The sequence below is a fragment of the Oncorhynchus keta genome, chromosome 1 (genome assembly GCF_023373465.1).
Source record: "Oncorhynchus keta strain PuntledgeMale-10-30-2019 chromosome 1, Oket_V2, whole genome shotgun sequence".
Classification (NCBI taxonomy): domain Eukaryota; kingdom Metazoa; phylum Chordata; class Actinopteri; order Salmoniformes; family Salmonidae; genus Oncorhynchus; species Oncorhynchus keta.
The window spans coordinates 30,770,446-30,783,514 of NC_068421.1; the positions used below are offsets into that span (position 1 = coordinate 30,770,446).

The window sequence follows — 13,069 nt, forward strand, 5'->3', positions numbered from 1 at the left end:
ACACTCTGTCAGTCTGGTCCTCACCATCAGACCTCCCTGGCAGGCTACAGCACTCTGTCAGACTGGTCCTCACCATCAGACCTCCCTGGCAGGCTACAGCACTCTGTCAGACTGCCATCATTTTCAGATAGGAAAAAACAGCAACAACTGCATCATTATCACCCCATACAAGCAGCGGTTTACGAGCACTACCTAACATATATTGCCTCCCTAATGTCCCTCTATTCCTTACATCTAGCCATACTATTTCACATAGAATGACTACTTTGAAAGAGAAAATGTTGCTGTACATCCATAAATGAATTTGATATGTTTTCGCCTCTGACAGTCTGACACCGAGGGTTTCTGCATGGGAGCTGGGAGGCGCCTGCCTGCCTCTCACTTGAAGCATGAACAGTGCAATGCATTCTGACGTTTCTCTCGCTCACACAGCTGTTGAGGTTGAGGAGCGAAGTTTGCGCAGCTCTGCATGAAATTACTGATAATTCAAAGGCGCGCGCCGAGAACACCATACATCCCGATTTGGAACGGCCTGGAGAGGGGGTGTCCGTACCTTTCATGTGCTGTCGGAGAAAACACTTTGCGTAATTTACCCAGGAATGCACCTTGAAGAAGGCAGCCATTCTGGAGCCGAGCGCTTTATTTTGAAACAGTGGGTCTTTTCCAGTCAGTTTCTGCTTCAACGATCTGTTTTCAATAAGGATGTACAGAAAATCTAATCAACCATAAAAGGCTGGAGATATCAAAGTGGAAATGTTACTGTAGGAAATAAAGTGGGGACTGTGACTGTGCGTATTCTGGTTTCTCCCAACGAAAGCAAGTAGTCTATATGGTTACGCGCACGTTGTGCTTTGTGAGAACAAGACATCAACCAACCGAAGATGTTCCGGTTTGTTCTTTGTGCTTTAATATTAGCTTTGGCTGACTTGAATTAAAGAATAACTGTAGGCCTATATAACATCCGTGGAATTGACCGTTTATTCCCCACCGTTCAAATGCTGGAATGGCTAGTGGTTTTGTGTATTGTGATTCTGGTGGCCGTTATTTGGCCAGCTTCGAAATATTTTGGTACCCAGGGCGAGCCAGACGCACTCCTCCAGAGGCTCGGAATTTCACGGCGGCAAACGAAGGAGAGGGTCTCGGAGAGGTGCGTCTCTGACCGGGAGGTCCCGGGGGACTGTGCTAATGCCCAGACACCGGACTTGGAAGGTGAGAATAAAGTCCCCGCTGTTGCGCTGATATGCAAACCCTCGGCGCTGGCCAACTATCTCCTCAAACACTGCAGGACTTTCAGCAATTTCACGGCGTGCACCGGATGGACATGGCGGGCGAGTGCGTTTCTTCAGACAGTCTACGGCGCGTGCTGGCCATACAAGAGCCGGGTGCATTTCGTGCGAGACTACTTGCAGTTGAGTGACGATGGTCTCGTGGCACTGGACTGGGCAGTTTCGGTGGCCGGTGCGTCGTACCAGAAACGGAGGAGAACCTCGAGTAATTCCACGAGTCCAATCCTCCTCATCATACCCAACTCTTTCGGGAAAATCACTAGAAATGTGCTGAAGGTAGCCTAATGATTTAATGAATGATGAAATACCATGCAATACCTTCTCATAACCAGGCTTATTCTTGTTCATCATGTGAAAACACCCTCAACCATAGTGTGCCCAGTGCCCACCTACACCTGTTATTAGGCCTACAGTATGTGCTAAGGCTTGTCTTATAGTCTTAATGGGGGCAAAATTATACTAATTGTCTTGCTCCTTTTTTTTTACCTCTGCTCTGACAACAGCGGTTACTTAGAACACAGCTTACAGTGTTACAGTGTTACAGTGCTATGGATGTCTATTGGGGGCTGTTGTGAACTGTCTCAGGGGCAGAAATAAGATTTACATCAACTCTAGCCATCTCTACACTGTAATGGGGTTACTGTGAATATACAGGCAGCTTGGTGGCAAGTACAATGATTTATTTCATATAACAGTACATCTACTGTAATAACACAGTCTCAAAGCAAGTACTTTTTTACAATACTGTAAAATTGACTGTATTATACTGTAAACAAGTAAAATGCTACCATAATCAGTATGAATGGATGGATGAATTTAATTTAATTAATTAAGTGGAGGGTTTTGTATATCACAAAACTGTAATTACAAGGGATTAGTGCAAGCAGGTTGGCTGCTAAGGAAAGTGTTGACACATTACAGAATATTAATGAATATGTGGGGCTTAGTATCACTTGCGCTTCTAGAGGTCATTACAAAGGCTTGGCAGCGACTACAGATCAAAACAGACCAAAAGGGCAAAATGCTCAACCATTTAAGGTTTAGGACTAACTGCCACTCCAATCTGTCCCCCATACAAATGGATGGATCACTATAACCAGAAAGGAGTTCAATTGTTACATCATTCTCACTCACAGGTGCAACAAATACAGCCCCTTACAAGGCAGCCTCAAAATATGTTCATGAGCCAGAAACAACAATACCATGCACCCACTAGTGGTCTAAATGTTTTTGGTGCTCCAAAGACACATTACAGTATTGTATTCTGTGGGGTGGAAATACATTACCATTTGAAATACATCCATTATTTCCCCGCCCACAACATTTTACCACAATGCACCATCATTTACCGTATGCTGCAGCAAAATGTTTCATAGTATTTCACTGTTGATAATACCCCAAATGACTGTATAATTTACTGTTTTCCGTTACAGTGTAGTTATTATGACTTATTTGGTAATCATATATTATATGCAGACATATAACAAAGCCTATCTCATGGTCATACAATTCTCTGCTATACCATTCATTGTTGAAGGTTCAATCTGTGAAGTTATTTGTAATGGTGAAATTACATACATAGTGAAATTATGTCTAATTCATCGTTGCAGTGGTGTAAAAAAGGAGGTTGGACGAGATATGAGAAAGCACCAGTGCCAATGGCTATTTCCATTGAGCATGGGGGGGGGGGCATCTTCATTCAAGTCAGTCTTGGCAAGGTGAGGAAGAGAGCAAGAAAGCGAACAACGAGCACAGCGCCATGCTGTAAAACCAGGGTTCAATACAGTGATTGTGGTAATTGAGAAACGCTTTTACAAGGCTTTGCTCTGCCTGGGCAGGTTATGAGTGAAAGGATCACATCACTGCAGCTGTACTCCCAATAGTCTAGTCCCAGATCAGTTTGTGCTGTCTTGCCAACTCATACCATTATGAGCAAGATAGCACAAACAGATCTGGGATCAGGCTACACTCCAATGCCCATTAGCCTTATAATGAGTCAGAGTGCCCTGCGGTCCAGGCAATGTTGCTAGATTCTTCTGACACATTCTACCCCAACTAGATCAAAAAACCTGCCCAATCCACTATAAAGTATCCCAATTGATTGTAAAACTGTCCAATCTGGACAGGCTTGCATTGTTACAAGCCTGATTTATGTACTCTTACTGTTGTGAGTAACAAAAAGTCACAACCTTGACTGCCAACACCCCCTACTAGCCTAGTCTGTCAACAATGGGAGCATTCATAGGCGCTGATACATTATCAACAGCCTGTCAAGAGTCAGCAGAAGAATGGGAATTTAGACTACGGTTTAAGTTCATTATTTCGTTTGTAGCCTAGGGAGATGTTGGGAGAAAGAGATGGAGGGAGGAGAGGGGGAAATAGAAAGAATGAGAGATGCGAGAGGGAAATTTGGAGAAAAATGTATTCTATCAAATGTGACTTTTCTGTTTTCTGGGAGATGGAGAGATGAAGAAATTGAATTTTGAGTAAAAGTTCAAGTGAATGATTTTTTATGTCCATAGCCTAGGGAAATGGGGGAAGAAAGAGAGAGAGAGGGATATGGGAAGAAAGATTTAACTAAAATTTAATTCTGTCAGATTTGACTTTCCTTTTTGCTGGGAGATCGAGGGTGCATCAGAGCAAAAGAGAGGGTGATGGGAAGAATGAGAGAGAGGAAGAAATAGAAAGATAGATTGAGTAAAGGGCAAATTATGTTGGATTCTTTTTTCTTTTGTCTTTCTGGGTCAACTCCAATTGTGTGTGTGTATGTGTGTTTGTGTGTGTATGTGTATGTGAGAGAGAAAGAGAGAGTCAGAAAGAAAGAAAGAGAGAGAGAGAGAGCGAGGGAAAGATAAAGATGAGATAAGAAGAGACAGGGAGAGGAAGAGAGAGCACATTTGTGTATTTTGAGAGAGCTAAATCAGTGTGTTTGGACATCATCCTTTCTAGATAAGACTTTGTCATCCTTTTTCATAATGAGATTGTCTTTGTTTTACCCCCTCCTACATGTTATGTTCCAGTAGTTGGGCATATACTGTAGCGTATGGGCCTATATTCCATCACAGCAAACACCATAAAAGTGTCTAGAAACAGACATTGAATGGCAGGTGTTGCAAATTTAGTCCCAAGTGTGCCTATTCCATATGTAGTGCACTATATAGGGAATAGGGTGCCATTTGGGATGCAGTCATATTCTTGCTCAGTCCTGCTGCCCTGGCTATACAGTATAAAAGTATGCAGAGTGTGCGGTGGATGATTTGTTAGAGGACAGTTATAGGATTTATCCCCTCTATCCCCCTAACGGCCTGAGTTGTAGCAAGCTAGTCTGCGGTCTTTCCAGTCCCATTTTCCCTCATAACTCCCCAACACAGATCTGAGTTGACTGGGTTGGTTTAGCATTGCGCTCCAAATAGTTTTCACCATATTTCTTTCGCCTGTCCAGTACTGTCAGATCTGTGAGATCACATCTGAGTGTGGATTTTACAGGCTTGTGTCCAGACACAGGACACCAATGTCTAGACGTTTATTACACAATTAGTCAAGCCAGTGAGTAAGACTGAACTATGGTAATTCGGAGCTAGACAAATGCCTGGTTCAAAGTATACCCTCAGTCTTCCAACATGGCAGAAGCCAAAGTCCTGCGTTAATTCACACATTGTTGCATTGATGAGTACGTTTCTATAAGCATTTAATCAAAATAGGAATGCTGATGATGAACTTGACTGTGATACCATCCAGTATGATGAACTTGACTGTGATACCTTCCAGTATCATGAACTTGACTGCGATACCCTCCAGTATGATGAATTTGACTGTGATACCCCTCCAGTATGATGAACTTGACTGTGATACCCTCCAGTATGATGAACTTGACTGTGATACCCTCCAGTATGATGAACTTGACTGTGATACCCTCCAGTATGATGAACTTGACTGTGATACCCCTCCAGTATGATGAACTTGACTGTGATACCCTCCAGTATGATGAACTTGACTGTGATACCCCTCCAGTATGATGAACTTGACTGTGATACCCCTCCAGTATGATGAACTTGACTGTGATACCCCTCCAGTATGATGAACCTGACTGTGATAGCCCTCCAGTATGATGAACTTGACTGTGATACCCCTCCAGTATGATGCATTTGACTGTGATACCCCTCCAGTATGATGAACTTGACTGTGATACCCCTCCAGTATGATGCATTTGACTGTGATAGCCCTCCAGTATGATGAACTTGAATGTGATACCCCTCCAGTATGATGAACTTGACTGTGATACCCCTCCAGTATGATGAACTTGACTGTGATACCCCTCCAGTATGATGCATTTGACTGTGATAGCCCTCCAGTATGATGAACTTGACTGTGATACCCCTCCAGTATGATGAACTTGACTGTGATACCTCCAGTATGATGAACTTGACTGTGATACCCCTCCAGTATGATGAACTTGACTGTGATAGCCCTCCAGTATGATGAACTTGACTGTGATACCCTCCAGTATGATGAACTTGACTGTGATACCCCTCCAGTATGATGAACTTGACTGTGATACCCTCCAGTATCATTAACTTGACTTGATACCCTCCAGTATGATGAATTTGACTGTGATACCCTCCAGTATGATGAACTTGACTGTGATACCCCTCCAGTATGATGCACTTGATGATACCCCTCCAGTATGATGCATTTGACTGTGATACCCCTCCAGTATGATGAACTTGACTGTGATACCCCTCCAGTATGATGCATTTGACTGTGATAGCCCTCCAGTATGATGAACTTGAATGTGATACCCCTCCAGTATGATGAACTTGACTGTGATACCCCTCCAGTATGATGAACTTGACTGTGATACCTCCAGTATGATGCATTTGACTGTGATAGCCCTCCAGTATGATGAACTTGACTGTGATACCCCTCCAGTATGATGAACTTGACTGTGATACCCCTCCAGTATGATGAACTTGACTGTGATACCCCTCCAGTATGATGAACTTGACTGTGATACCCCTCCAGTATGATGAACTTGACTGTGATACCCCTCCAGTATGATGCACTTGACTGTGATACCCCTCCAGTATGATGAACTTGACTGTGATACCCCTCCAGTATGATGCACTTGACTGTGATACCCCTCCAGTATGATGAACTTGTCTGACCCCTCCAGTATGATGAACCTGACTGTGATAGCCCTCCAGTATGATGAACTTGACTGTGATACCCCTCCAGTGATGCATTTGACTGTGATACCCCTCCAGTATGATGAACTTGACTGTGATACCCCTCCAGTATGATGCATTTGACTGTGATACCCCTCCAGTATGATGAACTTGACTGTGATACCCCTCCAGTATGATGCATTTGACTGTGATAGCCCTCCAGTATGATGAACTTGAATGTGATACCCCTCCAGTATGATGAACTTGACTGTGATACCCCTCCAGTATGATGAACTTGACTGTGATACCCCTCCAGTATGATGCATTTGACTGTGATAGCCCTCCAGTATGATGAACTTGACTGTGATACCCCTCCAGTATGATGAACTTGACTGTGATACCCCTCCAGTATGATGAACTTGACTGTGATACCCCTCCAGTATGATGAACTTGACTGTGATACCCCTCCAGTATGATGAACTTGACTGTGATACCCTCCAGTATGATGAACTTGACTGTGATACCCCTCCAGTATGATGAACTTGACTGTGATACCCTCCAGTATCATTAACTTGATGATACCCTCCAGTATGATGAATTTTGATACCCTCCAGTATGATGAACTTGACTGTGATACCCCTCCAGTATGATAAACTTGACTGTGATAGCCCTCCAGTATGATGCACTTGACTGTGATACCCCTCCAGTATGATGAACTTGACTGTGATACCCCTCCAGTATGATGAACTTGACTGTGATAGCCCTCCAGTATGATGAACTTGACTGTGATACCCCTCCAGTATGATGCATTTGACTGTGATACCCCTCCAGTATGATGAACTTGACTGTGATACCCCTCCAGTATGATGCATTTGACTGTGATAGCCCTCCAGTATGATGCATTTGACTGTGATAGCCCTCCAGTATGATGAACTTGACTGTGATACCCCTCCAGTATGATGAACTTGACTGTGATACCCCTCCAGTATGATGAACTTGACTGTGATACCCTTCAGTATGATGAATTTGACTGTGATACCCCTCCAGTATGATGAACTTGACTGTGATACCCCTCCAGTATGATGAACTTGACTGTGATACCCTTCAGCATGATGAATTTGACTGTGATACCCCTCCAGTATGATGAACTTGACTGTGATACCCCTCCAGTATGATAAACTTGACTGTGATACCCCTCCAGTATGATGCACTTGACTGTGATACCCCTTCAGTGTGATGAACTTGACTGTGATACCCCTCCAGTATGATGAACTTGAATGTGATAGCCCTCCAGTATGATGCATTTGACTGTGATACCCCTCCAGTATGATGCATTTGACTGTGATAGCCCTCCAGTATGATGAACTTGACTGTGATACCCCTCCAGTATGATGCATTTGACTGTGATAGCCCTCCAGTATGATGAACTTGACTGTGATACCCCTCCAGTATGATGAACTTGACTGTGATACCCCTCCAGTATGATGAACTTGACTGTGATACCCCTCCAGTATGATGCATTTGACTGTGATAGCCCTCCAGTATGATGAACTTGACTGTGATACCCCTCCAGTATGATGAACTTGACTGTGATACCCCTCCAGTATGATGAACTTGACTGTGATACCCCTCCAGTATGATGAACTTGACTGTGATACCCTCCAGTATCATGAACTTGACTGTGATACCCCTCCAGTATGATGAACTTGACTGTGATACCCCTCCAGTATGATGAACTTGACTGTGATACCCCTCCAGTATGATGAACTTGACTGTGATACCCTTCAGTATGATGAACTAGACTGTGATACCCCTCCAGTATGATGAACTTGACTGTGATAGCCCTCCAGTATGATGAACTTGACTGTGATACCCCTCCAGTATGATGCATTTGACTGTGATACCCCTCCAGTATGATGAACTTGACTGTGATACCCCTCCAGTATGATGCATTTGACTGTGATAGCCCTCCAGTATGATGCATTTGACTGTGATAGCCCTCCAGTATGATGCATTTGACTGTGATAGCCCTCCAGTATGATGAACTTGACTGTGATACCCCTCCAGTATGATGAACTTGACTGTGATACCCCTCCAGTATGATGAACTTGACTGTGATACCCCTCCAGTATGATGCATTTGACTGTGATAGCCCTCCAGTATGATGAACTTGACTGTGATACCCTCCAGTATGATGAACTTGACTGTGATACCCCTCCAGTATGATGAACTTGACTGTGATACCCCTCCAGTATGATGAACTTGACTGTGATACCCCTCCAGTATGATGAACTTGACTGTGATAGCCCTCCAGTATGATGCACTTGACTGTGATACCCCTCCAGTATGATGCACTTGACTGTGATACCCCTCCAGTATGATGAACTTGACTGTGATAGCCCTCCAGTATGATGAACTTGACTGTGATACCCCTCCAGTATGATGAACTTGACTGTGATACCCCTCCAGTATGATGAACTTGACTGTGATACCCCTCCAGTATGATGAACTTGACTGTGATACCCTCCAGTATCATGAACTTGACTGTGATACCCCTCCAGTATGATGAACTTGACTGTGATACCCCTCCAGTATGATGAACTTGACTGTGATACCCCTCCAGTATGATGAACTTGACTGTGATACCCTTCAGCATGATGAATTTGACTGTGATAGCCCTTTCAGCATGATGAATTTGACTGTGATAGCCCTTTCAGCATGATGAACTTGACTGTGATAGCCCTTTCAGCATGATGAATTTGACTGTGATAGCCCTTTCAGCATGATGAATTTGACTGTGATACCCTTTTCAGCATGATGAATTTGACTGTGATACCCTTCAGCATGTTGAATTTGACTGTGATACCCTTCAGCATGATTAATTTGACTGTGATAGCCCTTCAGCATGATGACTTTACCTCTGCATTTAACAGCTGTGTTATGAGAGTGATGATGTCATTTCTACTTACTCCATTTCTACAGTTGGTTGAGTCAGAGACAAATCCCTTTGGTCTTGTTCACAGAGCTATGTTCAGGCTGAATGGTGGACCTTCAATATTTGTGGAAGTTTGTGAGAGTTTGGCATCGTTCGTCTGAAGAATTTGGCAGTGTGTAAATGTGTGTGCAGATGCATACACATGAGTGTGTGCAGGGGTCTGCATATGTGTGGCAGGATGTACTGCAGGTGTTTTGTGCAGGCGTGTGCATGCTTCTGAGTGACAGTGTGTAGGTGTGTGTCTGCGACTGTACAGGCATGAGTTTAAGTGTGAGTGTTGGCGTGTGCATACTTCCGTGTTTCTCGAGTCTCAGTGACAAGAATTCCTCATGGGCTCGACACTGGCAGCATTGTCCAGAAGTCCAGAGGGAAAACAAATGGAGGACTGGAGCAAAGATGATCTGCTTTATACCTCATCATCCTTATGTTGGAAAACTGTACTTCAATGAAATAGTGTCGCCACCTCAATACTACTGTGATCCACGATAATAGTAGGATGAATTCATTCAGAGAGAGGGAGAGAGAGATGTTGAGAAAGAGACAGACAGAGAGAGACAGCGGGAGGAAGAGAAAGAGAAGGAAAGGTTGAGACAGAGGAAAGAGAGAAAAGATGATATCCAGGTATAAGTGCTCTTGCGAGTTTCTTAGCTCTGTAAATATTTAATGTAGTGATCTGTTACACCTCCTCTTGGTCTCTCTCTAATCACTGTCTTTTAAGATCTCTGTGAAGCTGTACATTCATACTCTGTTGTGTGTTTCAAATGGCACCTTATTCCCTATAAAGTGGACTACTTTATATAATTAGTGCACTATATAGGGAATAGGATGCCATGTCAGATGCAGCCTGTGTTGGTGTTGTTACAGTTCATAGTCAGTTGAAACATCATGCATTAATGAATTCATGTATTTAAATAGGGCTTTTACATTGACCTAACACTATGAATTACATGATGTTCTGTTTCTGTGTCCTTCAGCTCTGTGAGGTGGCGTTGTCCCATGGCTACCTACCCGTGGTGTTTAACCGGCGCAGCCACAACGCCACCCCCCTCAGCACCGTCAAACTGCAGCAGTTTGGCGACCCAGGTGACCTACGCGAGGCCGTGCGCTACGTGCGCTACAGGCAGCCTGTGAGCCGGCTGTACGCGGTGAGCGAGAGCACCGGGTCCGGTCTCCTCCTCGCCTACCTGGGAGAGTGTGGTTCATCCAGCTACGTGACGGCCGCCGCCTGCCTCTCGCCAGTGTTCCGCTGCCAGAGCTGGTTTGAGAAAGGACCCATCTGGCCCCTACACTGGGCTCTGGTGACTTACCAGAGGATATGCCTCAGCAGGTAAAGGATGGAGGAAGGGGAAAGGAAGGGAGTGGAGGGGAAGGAAGGGAGGGAGAGGGGATGGTGGAGAGAGAGAGAAACCTGATTGAGAAGAGGAGAAGAAAGGGAACGATGTCAAATACCCTGATATTATAGGATTTTATTAAAATACAATACCATAACCATGGCAACCGGTGTCCTGCAACCGGTGTCCTATTGATCGAGCGGGGCATCGGGACCCAACTTGTGGTTTCACAATCAATGCTAACAAGGATGTTACAGAGCCTTGCAGCTCTTCTAAATGTATTTACTGATTGTACTTTATTTACTGATTGTACTTGTTTGTGTGTGTGGGTGTTGTGGGTCTGTCTCTTTGTTTGCATGCGTGTGTTCATGTCCGTGTCCTGTATATCTAGGTACAGGACAGTGCTGGGTGAGACAGTGCACACAGACACCCTTTTCTCCAGCTGTTCTCTGCGTGGCCTGGAGGAGGTGCTGTTCTGCCAGCAGCCAGGCCCTAAAGGAGCCCTGGCCCTAGCAGCGGGCAGCAGTGGGGGAGCCTGGGAGGCCTACTGGGAACGCAATGAACCCCTCCGGGACGTAGACGAAGTCGCCATCCCCGTTCTGAGTGTCTGTGCTCAGGATGACCCTATCAGAGGAGACCCCCAGTCTACCCTACCCCTGGAGCTCTTCGAGAGCAACCCCCACTTCTTCCTGCTGCTGACCACCACGGGGGGACACTGTGGCTTTAACACCCAGGAAGGGAGTGCTTTCTCTGGGGGAGTGAGCGGTGGAGGGACCCCTGGGACTAGCTGGAGCCACCAGGCCCTGCTGGAGTTCTTCAGGGCCACCACAGACTTCATTGCGGCAGAGGAGAGGGCTAAGCAGGCTGCCAGACGGAGGGGCCTGGGGGGTAGCAGCCAGGGCAAAGTCTTCAGACATCGTAGTGTCAGTACCTGTAAGAGGCTGCCCGCATGCTCACATAATATACACACTATCTACAACTGGCAGAGATCTTATACACGATGAGCTGGGGTGGATATTATGGATGATAAGGGATTGATATTATGGATCAGAAGGGATTGATATTATGGAAGATAAGGGATTGATATTATGGATGATAAGGGATTGTATCTGCAGAACAAGAGAGCTTTGCATTTAAGGGCTGAAAATTAATCTGTGTGCCCCAGAGCCACCTGGGTAATTGATGGAACAGGGTTTCATCGACACACACACACACACTCTCAGAAATTGAGGATGAACACTTCAAAACACACTAGGGGTAACCAGAAAAGCCTGTGTGTGTGTGTGTTTGTGTGCGTTTGTTCCCGCCCGATGACTGTCCAAAAATGCCCATCTGGACACTGGACTGCCAGTATTTCTCTGACGAGCCAATCAGATTCAAGAGGAAAATTTGTGTAATGATATTGTGATATTTTGCTGAACTGGGTGGAACCTGCTGGGTCTGTGGGTTTTCCCACATGTTGTAATTCAAACTCTGACTGAGGTTTGTTGAATGTAGCTAGAATTTACGACTTTGAATTGGCACGGTTAGTGACATGATGATTTTCCTGTAGATTTCTCAACAATGTTAAACCTCTGTTAAATGTGTTAAATGATGTGAATGATTGGTAAGGAACAATGTAATAAAACAAAACTATGAGGGAACATGTATCATGCAAGCATTTCATTTTGGTCACATACTGTTAATTTGTGTCCAGACATAATTACAGTAACATTGTAACATTGTATGAATTACAGTTACTGTATGTGGAACTTTATGTACTGTACAATACTTTACGTGTCATACTTTGTGACTATGTAAAGCAGAGTTCTGTTTGTCTGAGGATTCATAAAACGCATGGAGAGTTTTCCATTTAGACCACTCCTAAAATAGCTGTATGCCCAGAGCGATGCCACTGTCTTTGTGTGTATGTGTGTGCGTGCGTATGTGTGTGGTGCGCGTTTGTGTGTGTGTGCCTGTGGGTCTGCGTGTGCGTGTGTTGTGTGTCTGTGTGATCTAATTAGACATCTCTCCGCAGTGTGTCCCTACAGATCATCATCCACTCAGACAGCTGCTACTGCTGGACCACAGCTTCAGTTAACATCTAACCCTAACCCTTTACAAAATACACTACCTTTCCTTGGTGGCATCTTTGGGAGCAATTTCCAAATGCCTGAAGGTACTACGTTTATCTGTACATACAATAGTACGCATGTATAAACACCATGGGACCACGCAGCCGTCATACCCCTCAGGAAGGAGACGCGTTCTGCCTCCTAGAGATGAACGTACTTTGGTTCGAAAAGTGCAAAT

At 44.7% G+C, this 13,069-nt stretch overlaps 1 protein-coding gene across 1 annotated transcript; it reads left to right on the top strand.

The window, feature by feature from the left end:
- Window positions 1–393: 393 nt before the first annotated feature.
- LOC118372065 (protein ABHD15-like) lies at window positions 394–12,413 on the top strand. The gene is made up of 3 exons (XM_035757855.2): window positions 394–1,562; window positions 10,421–10,773; window positions 11,169–12,413. Exons 1-3 carry the CDS (start codon window positions 996–998, stop codon window positions 11,779–11,781), a joined length of 1,533 nt encoding a protein of 510 aa, XP_035613748.2. The 5' UTR covers window positions 394–995; the 3' UTR covers window positions 11,782–12,413.
- The last annotated feature ends 656 nt before the right edge of the window (window positions 12,414–13,069 follow it).